The following is a 15,373-nucleotide window of genomic DNA, read 5'->3' as shown; positions in this document are numbered from 1 at the left end:
TCAGCTCTCAGCCTTTTCTTACAGGAAAGACATTACAGTCTATTACCCCTTGTCCCTCTTCTGTACTTTCTCTCATTGCTCAATCTCTCTCTTACATTGGTTTGCCCTGAACTGAACATAGTTCTCTGGGTATGGCCTCAACAGTGCATGGTGACCCTTCCCTGATCTGCTGGCAATACTCCTAATGCAGCCCAGGCATTAACCTTTGCTACAAGTGGTCCTGGTGGACACCAAGTTGAATCCCAGGGTCCTTTCTGCAAAGCTGCTTTCCAGCCCATCAGCTTTCAGCGCACACTGGTGCCTCGGCTTCTTCCCCCTGCAGCTGCAGGACTTTGCATTTCCCCTTGCTGAGCTTCGTGAGGCTCCTGGGAGACTATTTCTCCAAAGCCTTTCAAGGTCCCTCTGGATGTGGCAGCACAGCTCCCTCATGTCACTCCTATCAGATCTGTGTCATTTGCAAACTTGCACTCTGCCCCTCATCCAGATCATTAATGAAGGTGTTTCGTAGAACTGGTCCCAGTACTGATCCCTGTGGTACACAAGTTACTCACCACCAGCGAAGACTTTCTATCAGTGATCACCACCCCCTGGGCTAACTGTTCAGACAGTTTTCAATCCACCTCACCACTTGCTCGTGCAGCCTCATATATCAAGTTGGGTTGTTAGAGTCAGGGTAGTATGGTTAGGTCGTAGTTGGACTCAATGATCTTTAAGGTCTTTTCCAACCTGAGCAATTCTATGATTCTATGATCAACAACAGCTTCTCTACGAGAATCTACGAGAATGCCCAGCAGGACTGTAGATGCCCCCTCCCTGGAAGCATTCAAGGCCAAGCTAGATGGGGCTTTGAGCAACCTGGTCTAGAGGGAGGGTCCCTGCCTATAGCAGGGAGGTTGGAAATAGATGATCTTAAAAGTCCCTTCCAACCCAAGCCATTCTATGATATGATTCTATGATAAACAGTATCCTCATCTACCAAGCTACTTTGTCACAGAAGGTATATGCTAAGGTACCTGAAGATATTTTAAACTATTGAATAGTTCAGTGTTTTTAATAAATAACTGAAAATTCTGGTAGTGGATTAAGACAGGAAGTTACAGATTTTTCCAAGATAAACACTCAGTTTATACAGGAAAGCTATCTTTTTTTTTAACTTGTAGCTCACATAGGAGAAAACCAAGGAGGAAATTCTTTACCTGTTTTCCTGTGTAGAAGCATGGTCCTCTGAGTTTTTATCATCTTCTTCTTTAAAATACTGACCACTACTGGATGGATTAGCAAAAGTTGATATGAAAGGCCCCAAAGACTGAAAAGCAGCTTGTCGGACCTAATGGAAAAGGTCCAAGGAAAAATAAATTATATAAATATTACATTCTTATGAAACATAAAAGTCTATTGTTAGGAACAGGAATGATCGTAAGTCTACATAGAAAAGTAACAACAGAGTTTCTTAGAAGATTAAACCAGTTGTATACCTAGAGTGCTAAGTGAAAAATGTTAGGAAAAAAAAGTTAAACCACAGGTAACTGTGTTTATGGGCCCACTCCCCACAGCCAAAGAAATCACATGTTTTAAATAGCAGAAGTGGGTGAATTGGTGAATTTGAAAGTTCAGCTGAGATAATGACTTGGAAGGAAAAAAACTTTGCTGTAGTGAACAGACTTCACTATTTTTAATTTGAATGATAACACACTTTGTATTTTCTTGTCCCCTTCCTCATTCTTTATACTTTAATATGTTCCTCCTTTCTCCTACTATTTAATCTTCCTGTCTCACCAATCATCATATCTACCCTTCATTTCTTTTATTTGATTAAATCTGCTGGACTACAACTTGCATGACTTCCAAGGATCCAAGAGCTCATGCCCCTGTGCAAAAGATCTACTTCTGGCTCTTGGAAGTAGCCTGCTCAATAACAAACTTAATCTTTAAAGCATAGACCTTGGAGACAAAAAAGGAAGCAGGTAGGGATCTGAGAAACATAAATAAATTCCAACTAATTTTTTAGATCTGATGACGATCTTTAGCATTGTTCAGTCATAGATACTTCTGTAGCTAAGAAAAGAGATCCTGGTGGCACAGTTTTTATTACATGTTTTGGTGGAAGTAGAAAGAAATTTTTATGCCCACTGGAAAACCAAGCATTCCAACAAGAATCTTCCTCAAGATGCGTGAAACAATTTAAGTTATCCATAGCTATGAGTTCTATGTAGAATATCACAGTCAAATCACTAAACTGTATTGAACAGTTATTCAAGAAATAAGAAGCATTTCTTACCCATCGTGAAGGATCACTAATCAAATTAATAAAAAGCGTTGACAATTTTGTCCGCCGGACTTCTTGTGATGTTGCACAAGAAACTGCCATGAAGCACTCAGCACAGGCTTTCCGAACTCCCCACACATTATCAGAGCAGAGCTGGAAAAACCTCGGCAACTGTTCAGAACACAGCAAGTTGCAAGTCTTAACAGGCAGTACTTGTTTCAAAGTGAGTTCTTTTCCATGCTCATTTCCTCCCATCAAATTCTCTGCCCTCACACTCAACAGATACCTCAGTTTAACGTTCACAAGACAAAACACACATTCAGTAGCACCACCCTTCTAATCACTGGCACTCATGTTACCTGCAGATACAGACAAGGAATATTCACATATCTGAAGAATAACATCAAAAGATTGTATCAGACTTGCCCCTCCTAGCAGCCTACTCTCCTCTTACTCACCTGTATCTGTAATTTCTCATCGCATTACAGACATCAGAAGATACAATCCTGTCTATTTCTTGCCTAATATCTTAAAATTTACTGATATTCTCTCCCTTCACAACCTGAAGTATTTTCTTTAGGCTGCTTTAAACCCTCTCTTAGCTCCAGATTGTGTCTTGTATAAGAGAAGGCTCTGAGTGATCTGATAGAGGCATCTCAGCATCTAAAGGGGAGCTAGAGGAAAGAAGGGGACAGACTCCTTAGTAGGGTCTGTTGTGATAGAACAAAGGGAAACAGCTTCAAGATCAAAGAGAGTAGATTTAGGTTAGATACAAGGAAAAAATCTTTTACAGGGAAGGCGGTTAGGTACTGGAACAGGTTGCCTAGTGATGTGCTTGATGCCCCATCCCTGAAGACTTTCAAGGTGAGACTGTATCAGGCCCTGTGCAATCTGACCTAGCTGTGGTGTCCCTGCTCATTGCAAGGGAGTTGGACTAGATGACTTTTAAAGGTCCTTTCCAACTCTAAGGGTTCTATGATTCTAAGAAGTCTGAATTAACAGTCTTCAAAATTTTATAAATCTCAAACAAAACCTTGTACCAGCCAAACTGAAAAGTCACAGCTGTTACAGACTCTTCTTACTAACAGAACATAGTAGTCGTTGCCTAATTGTTTTATCTGTCCTTCGCTGTCCCACATCTAACTCCACTACTGACTTGTACTAAAAAGAAAAATCCTTTAATAGGTAGCTTACCAGCATTTCTTCAGTGGCCTGCTGCCCAACCACACTGCAGATATCTCCGAAGTTGGCTGCACATACCTTGCAAATGAAATGCAAGAAATAATCACTATGACAATTCTTTAATACAGCATAAAAAGTCAAAAGAAATAACTAAACAGCTTCTAAAACTAAGGGAACAATTTTTGACACTAATTCAAAATCTGCCATTTCTCCATTCTATCTATTTCTGCGGTGTTAAAAAAAAAGAAAATTAAAATATATTTTTCTTTTTAAGTTCTTCTTTAGCTTTTGTTTAACTTTCTCTTTTTAAACTTGATTAATTATTTAATCCCAAAAGAACCACCCCAAAAGTGAAGCAAAAAGGAAGAATAAAATACATTCAAAGCTGTCAAATGAAATAATACAAGCAATTACAAAGGAGAAGAAGCTATCCAATAGCAAGGTGAAACCAAAACGCAGCCTCAACACCTAAGTTTCACGATGGCATACTCGTCTGCCTCATCTTAATGAGCATCTTTATGTCTACACACAGAGGTATGAGCTCAGGTAGCTGATGCTTTATCAGTTCCAGCTGGTTCACATTTTCATGCCTACCTGCACAATCGTAAGGACAGCTCTTTCTTTGTTTCAAATAATAAAGGTAAGTACTCAGGGAAAAAAAAGTCAGTATCAAATATAAAAATCGGTGGAAATACAAACTACAAAGAAACCCCATAGCTTTCATTTAAGTATGTGACAGATGCAATCGAGCAGGAAGCTGTCATTTAGACAAAGGCGAGTTCCAAACTGATGACACTCCATTCACAGATAATCCAGATGAGGTGCTGATAATACGTACCTTACGAACATGAAACATTCTGCAGTCACAGCACATCTCACAAAACCTAGGAAGAACAAGTCTTTCCGTGATGTCCTTTCCCACCATGGAGGCCATTTTGCACATTATCTAATGGCAAGACAGACAGACACTAGTTAGGAATGCTTGCACAATACACAATTTCATGTCAGTTACGCAGAGCTTTTTTACACTTAATTTTCTGATATAGAAAACTGAAATCATGAAGAACCACTGAAAAAAAGAATCAGTTCTTGAACTGAAAAGATCTGACTGTTCCAGTACTTGAGGAATTTTTTTAACAGAAAATTATTGCTTATTAATATGGTTAAGTGTCTTCTATTATTTTCTCTATGATTAGATAAAAATAATTTAAAATAGTTGATATTGATCACAGAAAAACAGAATATCCTGAGTTGGAAGGGGCCCATAAGGATCATCAAGTCCAACTACCAGCTCCATACAGGGACACTGAAAAAAATCATACCATATGTCTGAGAGCACTGTCCATCTGCAATTCCCTAATATAAAAATACTGTGCATGTGCATTATACCAAAGAAAGTGGCAGCTCTGACTTCTTACATAAAATTCTAAATTTTAAAAGGGAAAGAACATACAGCTTCTGCCATTTTTCCTTTAAAATATTAATTTGCTGACCATTTGGACACAAAAGTTTTAATTATCAAATATGCTTATTATTTTATTAAAAAAAAAAAACACAACAAAAAAATCAGTGAAGAGAACAGAACGGAAAGTAATGACAAAGAGCATTCAAGGATTATAGATTTGCCACAGATAGAAATTTTTCACGTGTGCAATTTAAACCCCTCATAAAACGCCTGCAAAAAACAAGAAGTAGATGCTTTGTAAGCCAATGAAAATTAATCTCCTGTGCTGGTTTGTCCAAATGGGTTTTTCTTCATAGCCTATATAACATATTGAATTTAAATCTAACCTTGACTTGAGTATAAGACGGCACACAAGAAGTTATGGAGTAGTCATGGATAGCAGTATAAATTTTTCTCTCTAATACCATATTGATGCACATCTTGGAAACACAGTAGCATCACAGTAACACCAACAATTCAAGAGACCATTATATCCTCTAGTTTGATACTGCTGTTACTTACAGCCACGGCTTCTGTCTTCACATCATCATTGCTGTCTGGTGCCGTCAGATCTATCAGAACAGGGCATACTTTGGTCTCCACGTCGTATCTCTCTATGAGTTCTTGTTCCAGCAGAACTAACAATGCTGCCTGGCTTGTTTTTCTTACCTAATGTAAGGAGACAAAAATCAAATCAAGGAGTATAAGGAGCTAGGGTGGTTCTTTCTTGAAGTAGGTCCAAGTATTTTGGGAGCTATAGCTACATACCGCTACACACCTATGTTCAAGGTGCTTGGAGAGAGGACAAGGTCTCCAAAAGCACTCTGCAAATACTTCATGATTTAAACACAACATCAGATCCTAGAAATCTGCTTATTGTAAACTAATGAATGCTATTATAGTTAAGTATCCACCTACGTATTTCCCAAGTCAAGACTAGTATGCCAAAAGGAAACAGAACAAAAATGTCACGGAAGAGAAGCAGCACAGCTAACTGGGAATAACAAAGTTCTATGGCCTATGAGTTTTGTTAAACAAATCCTCTTTTTACCAAGTTTGTCTGACATTGGATAACTGCATTTATTCTGAACGAGACAATTTTGCTTAGTTCCATCTAGCAAAAGACTACATAAAAATATGATAACCTTTTAAAACTAACTTAATACTTATTTAATTGGCACTCAAAAATAAATTTCATGGAGGTAATAATCACCAAATGGAATTATTTCTAGGGGAATTAGTTCTCAGTGCTCTTCAGTAGCTGTGTATCTAGCACTGACAAATGTAACACCATATACATTTGCTAGCATCTGGAAAAAAAAGCCCAAAGTTACTGATAAAAGCTTGCAAATGATTCAGAAATCACTGGAGTCAACTGGAATGATCTAGATAAATTGAAAACATGGGCTTATTTATCTTACATGAACATAACACTTGCAAATGCAAGGTCATGTATGTCAGAAGAGAAAACATTACATGAAGTGACAGATTATCTACTGCAATGCAGCAATTACAAGACCTTTTGAGGTCTTTGTTTCAGAGCAAATCAGCCAAATGAGCTGTGCAGTTATCAACAGAGGTTAGGAAGATGAACAGTCATGGAATCTGTGAACGAGAGAATATCAAGCAGATATTGGCTTTATCTGCTTGATAATTTATTTGCTAATATCAAGCAGATATTAGTAAAACCATTACAAAGAAAAATATGCCTGGTTTTGGTACCTGTTCTTAACTATGGAGGATCTGGAAAGGTTTAAAAAATAAAAAATAAATTAAAAGTCACAAAAATTCAGACCTCTTAAATATTTAAACTAACATCACCTAGGACTTACTCTGAAATGGTAGAGAATCCTACAGAAAACGAAAGGCAAGATGATGTATAGATGCAGACATGCAAAATGCTCAGTGCCAACTCAGGTTCCAAGACAGGAGTTATTGGATTTATATGTAAACAACCAGATATGATGGTATGTAACAGTTTAAAGAACTGAATTATAGCAAGGAGATGTTTTTATTGTCTATTATCCTTTTTTTGCCAGAATTTGAACTAGAAAACCTAGAAAAATGATTGATTTTGTCTACAAGAACACAACACGAGGTAAAAGCTCCAAAATCAGAACAGAATATTTAAGGTGAAAAAAACAATCAAAATTTTCTTTAGTAAATTCAGAATGCCATGTATTGCAAGTCATTTTAAATATTTTTCACTCTAAAATTTTACATTTTTAATTCAGCCTAGATTATTTAAGTTGAAAAGTCTCACACAGTGGAAATATTCAACTAGTTAATAAACTGTTTCTGTAAGACACTTACCTGGTTATTCTGGTCTGCAAGGTACCGCACCACAATAGGTAGTAAGTATTTGGAAAAGGCATATGGGATGGAAGGTCTGTTTTCTTGACAAAACATGGCAATATGAGGTACCTGTTCCATCAGTTCTGCCCGCACTGTAGGCTCTGTCAGAGTCAAAATAAAACAAAACAAAAAAGGCACTATTAATGTTAGCAAACACACTGTCAGAACTACCAAAATAAGCTTTTTTACCCTCTTGTACTTACAATCTGTGTGATCTAGTGGTCAAGTCAGTATGTCTACAGCGAGCGTCAATCTGATAAGCACTACCTCTGTGCAAAGCCAGGTGCAAGTACACTCTATACTAATAAACTATTACAAAAGACTTGGCCCACATTCTCTATTATTAAAAAGATAGAACAAGAAGACCCACGAAAACTGTAAGAGAGCAAGTCATCAAACACGAGTATCAGGATCCACCCAAATTCCCTACAAGCATAACCTGCTTCCAAGAAAACTGCTATGCAGAAAGTTAACCCAACTGCAGTGAGAAGAAACAAACTGAGGGTAGCTCCTGGCTGCAGTTTTTCACACAGAAGAGATTTCACCACAGCCACAACCACAGACACTTTTTCATTCTTTGCTTTTTAAGGCTAACGATAAGTTTTGTCAGATAGAAGTAGCTCTACGTTCTCCAAGTTGCTAGTTAAATTTATTAGATACATTTTTCACTGAAGTTGGTGACTTTCAAAAATGTGTAATTCAGTTTTTCAATTAAGAAAGCAGTACACTGCTTGAATGAATCCTAATCACATGCCAAATAGCTCACTTATCCACAGGAAAAAAAAAAAACAATTAATTTCAGACCTAAGTACTAACTATTTCTCACCTTTCAGGATTTCTTAAACTGTAGTTGCTATCAGAGAACGGATGATCTACAAAAACCCAGCAGCTACTCTCAAGAGACAGTGGTTAGATTTATAGCATTTTAAATAATAAAATGTACACTGTACACAGGATACATGTGCCTTCCTAAGCTTTATTTAGGCACGGCAGAACCATCTTCCTTAAGATATTTGGAATGATCACAAAATGTCAGAACTATAACCTTTTGCCAAATAGGAGCATTAGCTTTGTATTTAACATGGATAATGCATGCAGCCCTTAGCTTTCTTGAACACTAGTTAGAAGTGACAACTTCAGATTGAATAAAACAAAACAGAGCAAGTACCACATCTCCTAGTTTGCTTTGCTTCTCTTTCTAAAGCGGTAAGAAGAGCATACACAATAAAAGTCATCTAAACCTTGGATATTCTGAAATATGGGCAGGTTGAACTCCTTAAGCAATATGTCTACATATATATATATGTAAGTTTGTACTGAAGAAGTCAGATTTTGAAGAAGACTACTCAAATACATGCAAGTTTTAGTAAACTTCAATCAGTGACAATGAAATTTTAGTTTGATAAACATTCAATCCTACAGTTGGACAAAATAAGCACCTGTAAATAGGACAGACTTTTAAGGAGATCATTAATTTTGAAAGAGAAATTCTATATATCATATTAATTCAAAGAAAGGAAAAACTAGATTTGCTAGAAACAACTTTTCTTCTGAAAAAGCTTAGAGAATAAAAAGTTACCATCATCAATTTATTTTCTCTATTTTAAGTCTAGTTTTCTATTGAGAGCTTGCAGCACCTCCTACTTTTGAAGTAGCCTAACACTTTGCATCCTAGTAACTCATCATTCACTTACAAAAATCTGCCAAAATAGTCAACAGAACACAAGATTTCTTAAGCTGCAATTCTTTGTTAGGATAAGTAAAACAGCTGTTTTCAGTATTAAAGTCAGCAAAATCATCCAACTTCATCCTATGATGAATTCTGGTCCTCTTAACTGATAAAGCCTAGACTCTTCACTTCTGTCACAGATAACTGTGCAAGAAGGGGAGTCCCTTTACATCAGAAAGTGTTTGCCCATTTGTGAAATCCGCCCAATGTGGCCGAGCTTAGGGCCTTTTATACGCTCTCCGTATGCATCTTCGCAGTACCTGAGAGCACAGGAGCTACCAACTGAAGAGTCCTTCCTGACTGAGCATATTTTGAGATCAAGAAAGCCACCATTGCTGCAGATATCTGCATGAATCCCCTGGCCCGAGAGCTCTTCTGAAACGGCTGATGAACCACATCAGTGATGTGGATGTCTGCAGATGAAGCCAGTCTGTCTTGCAAGCTCTGTAACTCACCGCCTAGCACCTTAACAAAGCAACAGAAGAAAACTTCCAATTCTGAGGCAGACAGCACAAAAGCTGGAAAAAGCACTGAAGCACAACTACAGAGAGCATGGTGAAGAACCAACAGGCTGGGAAAGGAGAGCTGAGAGGTGAATAATGATGAAATAAGGCTAGCAACTAATGGGATGAGAAACTGGAACTTGCTGGACAAGAAACCAAAATCAGGGCCCAATGTAATCATCTCCCTGTACTCAGCACTGGTGAGTACCTTGAGTACTGTGTTCAGTTTTGGGCCCCTCACTACAAAAAAGACATTGAGGCCCTGGAGCGTGTCCAGAGAAGAGCAACAAAACTGGTGAGGGGTCTGGAGCACAAGTCTTAAGAGGAGTAGCTGAGGAAGTTGGGATTGTTTAGTCTGGAGAAGAGGAGGCTCACAGGAGACCTCACGGCACTCCACAACTTCCTGAAGGGAGGCTATAATGAGGAGGGGTTTGGCTGCTTCTTCCAGGCAACAAACAGGACCTGAAGAAATGCAGCAAGTTGTACCAGAGGAGAAGGTTTAGGTTAGACATAAGGAAAAACTTTTTCTCTCAGAGAGTGGTCAGGCACTGGAATGGCTGCCCAGGGAGGTGGTGGAGTCGCTGTCCCTGGCAGTGTTCAAGAGGCACCTGGATGAGGAGCTACAAGATATGGTTTAGTGCTTATGGTAGCAGTGGTACCATGGTAGCTTCATTCCCTGAAGCAAAGAGAAGATGACACTTGTTGGAGATGTGGGAGGTAGCAGGGGAAATTGTGGAGGGTAGTAGGAAAGAGGAAAAGAAATTCAGCTGAGGCTTCATGTTTAGCAGGAGTGCTTTCTGAGCTGTATTTGAATTTGCTTGAGGCAGTTCCCACTCTCCCAAGTCCAAAACTTGCAGCTGGCCCTTCCATTATGCCAATGCAATTGCTCCTGCAGCGAGGCAACAAGCCCTATCAAAAAACAGATCTGGCTGACACAGCTCTTGCCCCACCACAGCAACTTGATTAAACAGTAAGAACTGGCAATTAGATTAGTTTCCCTCTGCAATCACACACTTCTGTAGAACAGCAGAACTTTCTGATAATGGAAGCAAGCAAATAGTCAAAGAGAGTCCATGGACTACTTACTGTGATACTACTAACAGAACAGAGTGAAAGAAGCAAAATACTGCTGAGGAACTTGATTTGTCTTGTGTGAAGATGTGTGAAATGCTTAAGCCAAACTCTTCACTGAGTAATTCTACACTACTGATTTGATTGGAGTCCTAATTCTGGCTTCACAGCTGAAGAAACCACTGTAATCAAACCCAAGAGCTCTGTTTTAAGCGTATCAAGCTTACAATGCTTTAGACACTAAGCACTCAAAGTGGGCAGACTGTATTTATCTTGACACCTTTATAGTTTGCTCAACCACTGATAAAGCAATGGCAACACTTCCCAAATTGATTGGGTTTTCTGTGAAAATGAATCCTTAAATTTCTTTATGAAGCAGTAAGACAGCAATAGTGCCTTTTTTTTTTTTTTCTTCTTTTTTTCTCCTCTTCAGAACAGGATTCATCTATTAATCATCACTTAAGAGAGTGGCCATGTTGTGTGATGATACTGAAGAGCTCACGTCAAGTGAGCCCTTTTCTTCCCGAGCTACTAAGCAAGCTCTGGGTTTGCGGGGAACAGACAGATGGGATAATGCAATTAAAGAGTTGAAAAATTCATGAATTAGAATCATAGAGGCACCTTAGTTCTTACATTTCCTAACTTGTATGCACATGGCTCCACAATCTGAATAAGTTCAATTAAAATCAATAAACAAACCAGCACTGTGTACATCTCTGTAATGCATCACACAATTTATTATCAAAAAAGCCTTTTGTGCTGTTCCAGGGAATTAGTGTTGCTGTGCAAAATCTGATCTTTAGCCTTCCCAATTTAGAGCTTAAGTCTTCCAAATGTTGAAGCATATGTTTCAATTTGTACTGATCAGAGTCTAATCCTGCAGTCTGATGGGGTTACAGTAGTGCAATTTTTGTTGTTTGGTCTTTAGGAAACATAAGGCAATGCCAAAGACTCCCACTAAACATCCAGCACTTCTCATTCCCTTAATTCATTTCTCAGCTTCATCTTTTGCTCCAATAAAGAATGAGTGGCAGCTCCTACTAAGATTGCAGCAGGATTCAACATGTAACAGTGTCTGCCATCTTAAATCTTCTGTAGTTTAAAAGCAAATTTATGGCTTGATCATCAGCACAGCAAAGGGACTGTGGAAGTAAGTATCAGTTAAAATTATTACAGTGCAGTTTCTTAAAGCATAAGCTCAGCACAGCATGGACATTCAAAAAATACAAGCAAAATCTGGATGGAGAATTTCACTTCATGTCCAGATTAAAAGTTTGTATTTTTAGCACTCTGGAAAGTCAAACTTCATGTTTGAAACAGTACTTTTTCTACTTGGCAAAGTAGTACTACCTCCTGAAAGCACAAGTCTATGTTTTGAAGAAGCAGGCTACTAGAAAAGGTGCAACTTGCAAATAAACAAACAAACAAACAAAATTTGAAAAGAAACATTAATATTGGATTTCAGAAGCAAACTCGTAGTTGATTTTCTACTCATTAGCATTTTATGACAGTTTTTCTGTCATTTTATGACAGTTCTTCTGTCAAATAATTTCAAAAAAAGTTGCCACAATAAAATGACAGTTTTACCTCCTTCAATTTCCAGAACACATGAAATCAGCAACATATTCCTCCCAACATCTGAAGAACTTGAGCAGATTTTAATCTGCACCCACTAACCTTCAGTTTTAGTTATTTCACCAGTGTTCCAGAACCATAGAGGTACCTAACTGTTCCTTTCCCACCCATAAAAGATGCTTCAGTTTCCCCTGAAATTTCACACCATCTCTCACGTAGCAAAGTGTCAACATATTAATCTAACTACTTCTGCACATACACTCACCTTTCCTACACAAACGTATAATATTTCCTTCAATTCCTACCAAGGCTTCAGTTCACTCCACATTCTTTAGCTATGAGGAAGCGAAGCACCAAGGTTATCTGTACACTGGAAATTAAAGGAGGATTACTGCAGACCTTCATAGTGTAATACCAGGTAATTGTTCCAGAACAGTTATTTGTAAATGAAGTCATTATTCCAGAATCAACTCACAGCAAGATTTATTTCACAACAGCTTATTCTGCAACACATATGGTGTTAGGAAGAAATTCTGCAAAACTTTCATTATCCCAAACTGACCATTCTGAAATACAAGCAGCAGTCGATCTCCTCTACATCTGTGAGGGGCTGTGAGGTTTTTGTGTGGTTAAAAAATGTGCATGAGGAACAACTACTAGTGATGTCAGTGCTGCTTCGACTGGAAATTTTCTTGAGTTTTTTTTAAGTATATCTCAAAATAGATATTTATTTTCATTGAGAGTTGTGAGTAAGAAGTCACAAAAATGTCCAGCTTTGCATTTACATGTTCAATCTTTTTTTTTTTTTTTTTAAAAAGTCAATTAAAGACAACTGAAAATACTGGTTTGCGTGTACTACACAGAAACAAGCAATGTGAAAAACACTTTCCTGCCTATCCTGGAAAATGCTCACTTACCTATTCAGCCTGAGTGTAAGGTCCACAGCATACAGAAGATGAGTCTGTCAACATAATGCCAATAGGTCTGCATTTGCATACTTGTCTATTCTCAAACTGAGTCATCTACATAGTCAAAGTTGAATTCAAGTTTGCAGTTTATCAATTCAAACTTTATTCCCTTCCTTACAAAATATGATTTTCCCTCCCACTTTCTATTCTTTCTGATGTTAACTAAGTTTTTCCCTTTTGATGACTCTCATTCTTGTTTCATCTGTTCCTCCAACATTCTCTCCTTTTTTGAAGGTCAAAGAGAATCTAGACAAGTCAAAATATATTGTGTAGCCAGAACCCAACATTTTAGCTTAGGGATCCATCAGAAAGACTGACGTGTCTGATTCGCATGTTGCTTCACTAGCCAAGCTCTTTCTTTGTATTAATCAGAAATAGACGTTACTGATCGGCAAGTCAGGAGTGAAATACAGAACAACTAATGAGAGAAGGGAAAGTCACCATTAGCAATTAATAGAAGCATAGAGAGACAAAAGAGGATTGCACAAACAAAAATTGTGTAGGAGGAGGTGGGGGAAAAGGTATGAAAGACTGCTGAAATGAAAATTGGGGAAGGAGGAGAAGAGAGTTGGAGCTACTGACAGCTGGGAAAAGGAAATATTAGCCCTATCAGAAATCTCTCTTAAATTTGAAGACTTTGTTAAATGGAAAGCTGAAATACATGCTGTTGGACAGGCCTTGTTGGCACCTCACAGTCTAATAACTGCAATTTGATTGGAATGGTGCTATAATACAAGTTAAACATGCTATTAAGTAATTAAGGTTGCCAGGCCATCTCACTGAGGCTGACTACACAGCTTCGGAACTTAATGACCAATTAGTCTAATAATTGTTTCTAAAAATGAGTTTGCTTTGCAAACTGCATTCACAACTGACTCCATGTGAAAAGAAAGAAAAGTTTGAATACAAATTCATACAAGTGATAGAGAAAGACATAAGGGCCTTGTTCAAGCTCGTGCAAGCCTGTGACCACTCCATATTTGAGAATGAAGAAGATCTAACTGTTTTAACATAGACACAAGCATTTTAACAGTAACAAGGGTTACTGAGTGATAAATAAATATTTGTCATGCAACAAATATGTATGAGTTCAAAGCCACCAGAAAAACATTTAAGGGATGCTAAGTATGTCACTTAAGAATGACAGAAATTGCAAAGCAGTAAAAAAGTAGATTTGAAAGCAATACAAGGTATGGAATTGTTATCACAGCAGTAATTATCCTAGGGACCTCACTATGAAAGATTACAGAGAATTCCAAAGTTAAATCCTTTCAATAAGGATTTAAAATTAAAAATACAGCAAAAATCAGAGGTTGAGCAGGAATACCTGTCTACAGCAATGGAGACAAAAATCAAAGTGAGTAAGACTTCCAAGCAACTGAGATTTGAAGAAAAAGCTTGTGTGGCAAATAAATGGGTTGGAGGTGGTGTACTGTTCCACAGCTACCACTGAAGCAGCTATTCTCTGATGCCATTTACAGTAGGGTGCACCAACTCCCACTCAAAAGTTGGCAGCATTATTTTGAGAGCATCTCATTTTCAGTACCGTCTGAACTAAGTGTTTTTTCACTAGAAATATATTAACGATCTAAAAGCTGCAAAGTTGAATACAATCTAGAACCACTTCATTAGAAAGCATCCAAAATGCCCTGCCAGGAAGAGATCCACGTTGTACAATTTGTACATGTAATTATCAAACTCTTCTTCACAAACCACATTTCATGAGACTCATTGTTCAGCCACAACCCACAAACTGATTGCTGACAGAAAGATGTTGAAACACTGTTTAGTATTCCAGAAGCAATACTTAATTTTTTTAAGCTGGCACAAGCAAAGAAACTTTCCTAAGCAGGACCATTTGAAGATCCAAGTGATTTCTTACCAAAAGCTCTTTGAGAATTATGTACTCCCATCACACACAAATCAAAAGCTCCAACCTAAGTGTCATACCAGCTCTAGGCTCCAAGTAACACTTTTGTTGTTGTAGAGCTGATTTCTGCCCTCGTTATAATACCTCAAAGATTTGGGTCATGGCTAGCCTACTGGTATGTCAAGAGCTGTAGCCAACTGGTGTGACAAGATCTAAGTCAATTATATCAATGCATACAGTTTCTTTCTGTGCCCTCCCTCCTGAAATCATTTATTTGGATCCTGTTCTATTTCCAGTGAAGATTAATTTTTATTTCACATCAATGCAGCATTTAGCACAACAAAGATGTCATTTAGATTCTTCGAGTGTTGTCACAGTGCAGAATAAAAGCAATTATTGTGTTGAAATTC

General features: G+C 37.9%; 1 protein-coding gene across 4 annotated transcripts in view; it reads right to left on the bottom strand.

Moving 5' to 3' along the window:
- Window positions 1-15,373, bottom strand: part of PPP4R1 (protein phosphatase 4 regulatory subunit 1) — a 48,967-nt gene that overhangs the window by 18,994 nt on the left and 14,600 nt on the right. For 3 of the 4 annotated variants that reach the window (XM_019613944.2, XM_010708751.2, XM_019613945.2), the window contains 6 exons: window positions 7,206-7,348; window positions 5,415-5,561; window positions 4,287-4,394; window positions 3,461-3,526; window positions 2,279-2,437; window positions 1,197-1,327 (listed from right to left, as the gene is read on the bottom strand). In XM_019613944.2, the coding sequence (XP_019469489.1) occupies window positions 1,197-1,327; window positions 2,279-2,437; window positions 3,461-3,526; window positions 4,287-4,394; window positions 5,415-5,561; window positions 7,206-7,348 (754 nt within the window). Of the gene's footprint in view, window positions 1-1,196; window positions 1,328-2,278; window positions 2,438-3,460; window positions 3,527-4,286; window positions 4,395-5,414; window positions 5,562-7,205; window positions 7,349-12,390; window positions 12,493-15,373 lie in introns of those variants that run through there. The other variant, XM_031552823.1, reaches the window with a different exon arrangement.

Source organism: Meleagris gallopavo, chromosome 3 (assembly GCF_000146605.3).
Source record: "Meleagris gallopavo isolate NT-WF06-2002-E0010 breed Aviagen turkey brand Nicholas breeding stock chromosome 3, Turkey_5.1, whole genome shotgun sequence".
Lineage (NCBI taxonomy): Eukaryota > Metazoa > Chordata > Aves > Galliformes > Phasianidae > Meleagris > Meleagris gallopavo.
This window is presented reverse-complemented; position numbering and strand designations above follow the sequence as displayed.